Here is an 8,625-nt window from a genome sequence, read left to right as displayed (position 1 = left end):
CATTATCGTTTACAGAGATTCTAGATAGTTATCTCTATCACACAATTTTTCGGTGATGATTTATCTCACCTTTAATACTTTCAAACATTTGCTGTCATTTTACAATTTAAAAAAAATGCTATCTTTGCACACTTAAGTAAACATAACTCAAGAAAAAAAATGTTTGAAGTGCTGTAATAATGCAAAGTACAGTTGTCATTTATAAAAAGATTCTGCAAAGTAATGAATAAAGTTTTAAACTTTAACTACTTTCTTACTGTTCTTAGAGATTAGATTTCAGTGATTCCATATTATTGTTCTATTTGCTCTACCTTATCATCCCACCAAAGGGTTTTCTTGGGTCAGCAGGGTTCGCAAGATCTCAAAAATTTCTCGGAGTGTTACATTATCCAATTAATACTTCATTGAAGTAAATATCAAGGATGGAGATTAGTTTTCGTGAGACTTTTGTCAAGAATTTACGTGTGGGTACACTAATGTAGTTCTATTTAAAAAGAGGCCACAAATTATTTGTGGCCCCTTTTCAAATAAACATTTTTAGCAAATGATAACATTTGCTGAAAATGTCAACATTAAAAATCAAAAACACCAAATTACAATTTTAGCAAATGACAATTTTAGCAAATGATAACATTTGCTCATTTTCACGCATCATTTTCCAAACTAGACATTATTTCAAGCTCCAGATAAACCCAGGTTCGTACAAAAATATTCATTTCGCTTTGGTTAGGAAAATGTGGCTATTCGGAATGTGATGAACACCACTCTTTAGATTCATTAGTACCTTTATTGGACAGATGCGATGATGAGGTTGATGGGATGGGAACTGGCATCTGATTATTATGTGGCACTGGCACAATTGATGACGTAATATCGCGATATGTTAGCTTCTATCTATTCGTAATTTTCTTATATCTTGATATATCGACCATACAGAAATAGTAATCTGTATTGTGGTTTGTTGATTCTCTCCAATCAAGATATAATACTAGAAGTGTTTTAGGGTGAATTAAAGTTTTCATGATGCTCTGTGTTCAATAGTTAAGAAAACTATTATGACAACATTGGTTTTGAACATCTTCTCCCAACAAGTCTATAAACTGTTTAAAATTAGTAATTTGAGTTTTAAGAGTTCTAAATGTTTAGGAAAAGTAAATATTCATATATGGATAAAACATCTCACTTTAAAGAATTTCGGTTGATTACACTCTATTCGCAGATCATAAAAAATCCTTTGTTATTTGAAAACAATTAACGACTTGTGAAGTTCGATTAATTCGGTGCCCGAACTAATTTACTGTTGCCGGGCACGTTCAGAGTTGTTTAAAAGTATGTTTATGTTTTCTTAAAATTGTAGTAAATGCATTTTATTTTAAAGATTATAAAAGTTATTTAAAAAGACTTACTCAAAAAGGTATCAAATATAGGTTTGTTAAATATTGTTACTAAGTATTGTTACTAAGTATTGTTACTAAGTATTGTTCTAAGTATTTGAATATTTTTGTTGACCTTTAGACTTTATACCTATTAGAAGCTAGTATTTAACATAAAATTGATATATCTTCCTTATAAAACCTGGCTATATTGCTATTTTTGTAGCTATTTTGTAGTTATTTTTGTTGCTGGTTTTATATTTATTATTGAAACCTAAAAACTAACATAGCTATAAGTGATTTTTTTACTTCTGTTTCAGGGGTCAATACAAATGCATTAGATGATGTGGAATGGTACTTTATAATGTGTCAGCATGACATTTATTCGCTCTACATTAATTCACATGCCTTGCAATAGTTGCTCAATTCGGCATAGAAATAGAGGATGCTCTGGAAAATTTATACAAGGAGTTTTGATTGGTGTGCTTGTAGTAACAGTCATTTTTAATATTTTGTTTATTATTGATAACCGCTCAAGGTTTCGCAAGTCATTTACTAGCTCAAATGAAGTCGATGAAAATGCACAAATAAATTTAGAGGAACTTGAAAAAAAAGAAGGGTTGTTGCCTGAAAGTAAGATTATTTTTAATTACTTATGTCCACCCTAGCTTTATTATCTCCTTTAAAAAAAATTTTTGAATAATTCAATTTAGCATCAATAAGTAGAAAAATCAAAATTGAGGCAAAATCAAGCAAAGAAAGTGTTTATGTAGCTGTTGATGGTTTAAAAGTTTATGAAAATGCAGATGAAGGTGATACATCCCGGGGGATACATATTGTTGTTTTAAATGAAGTCACTGGTGTTGTGATGGCAAGCAGAGTGTTTGACACATATGCTCCAAAAGAAGATGAAGCAATGATACTTTTTTTAAATTTATTACAAGAAGGAAGAATTGTGGTTTTTATGATCAAAGTAATGTAGACAATTTATAAAAGTGTGTGTGTGTGTTTGTGTTTGTGTATGTGTTTGTGTATTGGATTTGTGTTTGCACATGTATTAGATTTGTGCATTACGCAAATATTTTTCAAAACCACTCACATAGACTTTATTCTCATTCTAGTGTTAGGTTACAATGTAAAAAAAGTTTTTCAAAATATCAATAACTCTTGAGGCACCTCAAAGCCTCTCAAGACAAGCTCCAACTTTTTTTCTTAAATGTATAGAAACAATTATAATTGCTCACATTTATACTAGTACTTTGACATTAAACTAAAGAAATCAATCAAAATAAAAGCAACTTGCATCTTATATGCTGAAATTGGTTATAATGGTGATTAGTTCTGAAATCAGTCTCACTCCTTTCTCTGCAGTATCTTTATTTGTTGAAAGCAAATAGAACTACCTCTCCTGTCAAAAAAAAACTCATGTTTGGCTAGTTTAGAAAAAATAACATCTGCAACTTCTTTGTATTCATCATGTTGTGTATGAATTGCAGGTCATTCACAGTAATATCCTAGAAAAACTGTAGAACCTTCATTAGCTAGTAAATGTCAAATGCTTTATTGCCTTCTCTTTTTTTTTTATGTTTTGCATCATCAAAGTTCCTTCAACATCTAAAGTTCCAATTGATTTATCTATTACTTGCCAAGCAGTTTTAAAGTTGTGGTGTTATTTTAAAATCTTAATGGCCATTATTGAGGAGTGGGATGCAGTATTAAAGTGTATTGAACAAATCTTAATCTACCTGTTTGCAATAAACATACTGTGTAGGCTGTATGCAAAAGTGTCAACATTGACCCATCTGTATCTATTTGTCAATCTGCTACTCAATTAGGCATCTGCAGAAAACTGCAGCATTTTTCACAATCATATTTAAAAAATATAATTATATATATATATATATATATATATATATATATATATATATATATATATATATATATATATATATATATATATTATATATATTTGTATATATGTATATATGTGTGTGTGTATATATATATATAATGATTATTTTTACCTAGGATGAAGGAAGTTCTAGTTTAAAAGTAGCTGGTAAAAATACAATAAAACTGTTTGGAAGTCGATTCATAAACAAAATAAATTGGAGAGATAGCTGGGCATTTATCTCACAGAAAAAAAATCATTGGTTAGCTGAAGCACATGAATCATCACCTGCTATTGATCAATGGGGCCCTCCTATTATTGTACAAGCAGTATTTGAACTTTCTGAAAAAGATAAAGAGTGTGAATGGGGAAATGATGCTACTGTAGTGCGGCGAAAAAAATTTTGCAATAAGTATGAAGGTTATGGCACTGTATGCAGTTGTAAGTTACTTTATTAATTTACTTAATTACAATTGTCTTTCTTTTTTTGTTGTATTTTTCATAACAATCATTTGACAATAATATTCTATTATGGGTTTTTAAATTCTTTTATAGTTATATTTCAGTACATTTTTACTATTTTTATGTGTAGGTAATAGCCCTGCTCCTATAAACTTAAAAGGCCCTTTGTTGTTAAATAATCAAATGGAACATATTCCTATTGCTGTAATTGCTGCTAATAGACCGCATTACTTGTTCAGAATGCTGCGTGGGCTTCTTACTACGCCTGGTGTTGATCCAAAGATGGTTACAGTATACATTGATGGGTTTTTTGATGAACCATCTGCTGTGGCTGAGCTGTTTCAAGTATCAGTTGTTGAGCATACACCAATTTGTAGTAAAAACTGCAGAATAAGTCAGGCATGTTTTTCACATTAACATTAGAGTTTTTATTTTACATGACTATTGGAAAAGATCATCTTTTTAACTAGCACTTTTTTTGTTTTAAATGTACACTGGTGGCCAAAAGTCTGAAACCATGATGAAAAAAACAAAAAATGAAAGTTAATGAATAAATTGATATGGTAAAGTATTTGCAAAATCAGACCAAAAAAAAAAATTAAAGTTGACAACTAAAGAACACAAAATAAAAATGGTTAAAGCAATATTTAAATACTGATATGTTTAAACTTATTTTTATCAAAATAAACTCCCTTACATTTAATCACCTTTACTATGAGTTTAGGTATTTTAGCTACCAAATTTTTGAGGTTTCAAGTGATATATTGTCCCAACTATCTTTCAAGATATTCCACTTATCCTTTTTTGATGACAGACACCAGACAAAGACTTTTCTGTCCACTTTGTCCCATAAATTTTCATTTGGTTAAAAATGAATGCTTTTTGGAAGTCAAATTATGTTTTTCAAATTATTTCATCTGTTTTTCATTTTAAATAACCTCTGCATAGTTTGGATCTTAGTTTGGAATCATTGTTCTGCTGGCAAATGAATCCAGCACCATTTAATTATCAAAATGAACTGTTTTTTAATTAAGAATTCTTTTGTATCTTTCTTTTTTCATTATACAATTGATTTTCCAGAGTCAAAGAAACAATTCTAAACCATGATGGAGTTTTCAAACTTTGATTCATTACTTCAAAGTACATTTTTCTTTCTCCATTCATGGTATAATAGAATATTATTTTTGAAGTCAAAGTATTGGTTTTCTGACAGCAACTCGACCAATATAATTTTTTATTTTATTTGATGGTTACAGTAATATACTGATCTTCTATTCTTTTCCCTTCCTGACTCAGGAAAATCATGATGTCTTATTGTCACTTTGTCTGTATTGCTGTATTGCACTGTATTCATCACAGTATCTTCAGATTTTTTTTCATTATGTAACGTTTTTATTGCAGATTGGTTTTTCAACACTTGTTTCACAAATTTTCTTGATATCTTTACTTTAAGGAAGTCAATTGAAAACTATGGTGGTGTCTATCTTTAAAAAGATATGTTTATTTTGCTTGTGTATTCCCTACACGTCATTTAAGCAATAGATGTAATATTTAAGCATGAAACAATAAAAACTTACTCTTAAAATTAGTTTAAACATTACTCCAATATTTTTAACTGCACAATAAAGACTATGTATTAGCTGTAGGTGTTGGCTGTAAGTATATTACTATTAAATTATCTACTCTATGGAAGGATATTTGGATGCTCCATTTAAATCTTATTTCAAAATGATTAAAGTAAAATTTCAAAATGATTAAAATAAATACTAATGTTGAAGGAGTAACTCCTTCAACATTACCAATCTGGGGATTTTATTCTCTTTAACAAGACAATATTTAAAAAATTGATTAGCTCGGAAATTGTAAGCAGTTTATTTTTATTAATGTCCATTATCAGTTGCAAATAAAATAGTATTCAGGAACTATACTAATGCTTAGATTCTTATTGATTGAAAAGGTGGTGATAATGAAAATAATTTCTTTTGTAATTATTAGCATTACAAGAGAACATTAACTGAAACATTTGATAAATATCCAGAAGCTGATTTTATGTTAATTTTGGAAGAAGATCTCGATGTATCAAAAGATATAATGGATTATTTTAGTCAGTTAGCACCACTGTTACACTCTGATAATAGTCTATACTGCATTTCTGCATGGAATGACCAGGTAGCAATTTTAAACAAACTGAATTTTTTGTGTTAACAGCTCTTTATAATTAAAAAGCAATCAGAAACTTGTATTTCTTTTTTCAGGGTTATGAGCATTCAAGCAAAGATCCTTCTTTGTTGTACAGAGTAGAAACCATGCCTGGACTAGGATGGTAAATATTTTGATGAGTATATTTGCTGTCTCACACTTTCAATACTTGAAATGTTATGTAAAGTGAAAACATTTGAAAAAAAAAGTAAAGTATGTATGTGTATTAATGTAGATATGCATGTGTGTATATATGTGTGTATATATATACTAGTAAGACAGCATTTGGTCCTGGGTCCCTCATAGATGAAATTTTTTGCTTTCATATTAATGCAGTATTTTAATTTTTTACTATCTTTTGGATTTGATTTAGATAAAAATCTATTAAATTAACTATGTATTAGTATTACATTTTATGATAGATGGGCATAGTTGTGAAAAAAATTCACCTTTTTCAAAACTATGGTCCCTTATAACGTATTAGCCACTTAATAAAAAAAGGTCTGTCCCCAGTTTTTTTTTGTTACTGCTATTTGTTTTTTTACTATTACTGCTATTTGTTCAGGTTACTTAAAAGATCACTATTCAAAGATGAGTTAGAAGAAAAATGGCCAGGAAGTGATAAGTTCTGGGACTGGGATATGTGGATGCGAATGGAAAGTAATAGAAAAGGTACTTGTATAAGTGTAAAAGTGTAGTTTTATTTCTTTCAAATATTATGGTCTTCAATTTTTTTTTCATATAAAGAATAAATTAAATCTAATGATCTGTTATTAGTGGCATGGTACTTATAAATAGATTTTTTTTCACTTTTATTTAAAAAAAAATAGGTCGTGAATGCATTATACCTGATATATCTCGTACATATCATTTTGGTGCAAAGGGCTTGAATATGAACACTTACTTTCAAGATCTCTATTTTAGCAAGCATGCATTAAACACTCAAACAGGTATAACCTTTGATGTAAAAAAGATTACAAAGGATGCTTATGAAGAAGAAATGCACAAATTAATAAAGTAAGATCTTTTTTGATCAATAATAATTTTTTTTTGTATGAAGTTAAATTCTTTTAACACAAACATTGATCTAGGTTTTATGTAATGTTATTCACACTTTTCTAACAACATTTTATTTTACAGCCTAAAGCGTGATCAGGGTTTAATTGCGCGTTAAAAGCTAAATAAAATTGGAGCTGTAAGAAGTAATAACAAAAATATTTTGTAATACACAAGAATTCAAAAATGTTTATCAAATTTATATCATACTACAAGCCTTAATAAGCATTTTTCAGGGTATGCCTGAAATGAGTAAATAGATAAGTAACAACTTTTTCGGGCACTTCTTTCAAAATCGTTAACTAAGTATTCTTAAAGTTACAAACTTTGTAACATTTTTTGTTCAACTGTTTGTATTTTATCTTGCACATTGCACAGTAATGTTCTATTGATTTTTATTTCAGAACAACCTGTGTATTTCTTTCTTCGGTCACATTGTCAATTTTTTTTGTTCAGCTAGATAATCTCGCACATTTCATTCATAATGCTATCGAGCCATATCTAACTAGAAGATAACGTTTTAATCTTGTTTAGTTTTTTTATAAATGGAACAAGACGCTTCTTGATACACTTTTTGAGGTAAACTTGTTTGTTTATCGCTCCAAGCGGCAGTAACATGACTCTGATCAAATTTCGTTCTTTTTTGACGTCCGTTTTTACACGCTTTTGATTTAATTTTTTATCTAAACTGAGTTTGTAGATTTAAAGAAGATAAAAACTTAAGTGCTTTTCTTGAACAAAATTTCTGAACTGCGCAATTAAACCTTGACCACATAACTACTCTTTAAGAAAAGCGTCTTTTTTTACGTGATGTGTTCTCTGTTTAAAAAAATCTTACTTAACATGATTTTATATTTTTACAGGGGTGCTGAACTTGTTGATCACTCAAAAAATCCATGTACACATAATGAATTTATTCCTGACACGAAAGGTCATACATATGTCATTTATATAAAACAGAATCAACCTGCAGATTATGAAACATGGAATAACTTAGCTAAGTGCTTCAAACTGTGGGACTTAGACGTGCGTGGTTTTCATAAAGCCATGTGGAGATTTTTTTTGAAAGAGAATTCTATTTTTATAGTCGGTATGAAATCGCCATATGCTGTATACAAACCTAATGATGTAGTACCGTTGTTTCTTCCCAAGGAAGTCAAAGAAGGGAAGTCATGATTTTAGGCTATTCAACTACTTTAGTTTTACTAGAAAAATCGATTACAAATTTGCTTTTTTATTTATCCCGCTGGCTTAAATGTTCGTTCATAAGTTTTATGTTAGAAAAACTAACGGTTATTCAGTGAAGAAATCTTTGAAGCAACGACAACTCAAAGATAAGAGGTGTTATGCTAGAAAGAAAAGGCAATTTTTTTCTCCGAGGGAGAGAAAAATTGGCATATGCTACCCCTACCTTTTACTTTGATAGGTGCTGAAACAAAATCGGAAACCCAAATTGCTTCATCGCTATCGAATTTTTTAGAAAAACCTTTCAAAAAAACTGTATTTTTTTTTTTTATCATGTTATCGCCACTATAACATCAAAACCACGACTTCTCTGGCTTAAGCTACCCTGTCACTTGAACCCATCTGAATTCATTTGAAATTTATGTTACTTGCAACTAAATCATCTTAGTGTGAATTTCA

At 29.4% G+C, this 8,625-nt stretch overlaps 1 protein-coding gene across 3 annotated transcripts; it reads left to right on the top strand.

Annotated features, from left to right (window-relative positions):
• Nucleotides 1–1,217: 1,217 nt before the first annotated feature.
• LOC145185381 (protein O-linked-mannose beta-1,2-N-acetylglucosaminyltransferase 1-like) lies at nucleotides 1,218–8,206 on the top strand. 3 transcript variants are annotated; one of them, XM_090097178.1, is made up of 10 exons: nucleotides 1,218–1,329; nucleotides 1,694–2,006; nucleotides 2,087–2,346; nucleotides 3,402–3,705; nucleotides 3,857–4,125; nucleotides 5,722–5,895; nucleotides 5,982–6,049; nucleotides 6,491–6,597; nucleotides 6,756–6,942; nucleotides 7,845–8,206. In XM_090097178.1, exons 2-10 carry the CDS (start codon nucleotides 1,748–1,750, stop codon nucleotides 8,155–8,157), a joined length of 1,941 nt encoding a protein of 646 aa, XP_089953304.1. In that variant the 5' UTR covers nucleotides 1,218–1,329; nucleotides 1,694–1,747; the 3' UTR covers nucleotides 8,158–8,206. The 3 variants fall into 3 exon arrangements, with proteins under 3 accessions (XP_089953304.1, XP_089953302.1, XP_089953305.1); XM_090097176.1 differs by having other exon boundaries at nucleotides 1,271–1,414; XM_090097179.1 differs by having other exon boundaries at nucleotides 1,283–1,427.
• The last annotated feature ends 419 nt before the right edge of the window (nucleotides 8,207–8,625 follow it).

Source organism: Hydra viridissima, unplaced genomic scaffold (genome assembly GCF_058129835.1).
Source record: "Hydra viridissima isolate aposymbiotic clone 2 unplaced genomic scaffold, HvirCarnegie_v1 scaffold_9, whole genome shotgun sequence".
In the NCBI taxonomy this organism is placed as follows: domain Eukaryota; kingdom Metazoa; phylum Cnidaria; class Hydrozoa; order Anthoathecata; family Hydridae; genus Hydra; species Hydra viridissima.
Note: the sequence above shows the minus strand (reverse complement) of the source record. Positions and strands in the feature narration are given on the sequence as shown.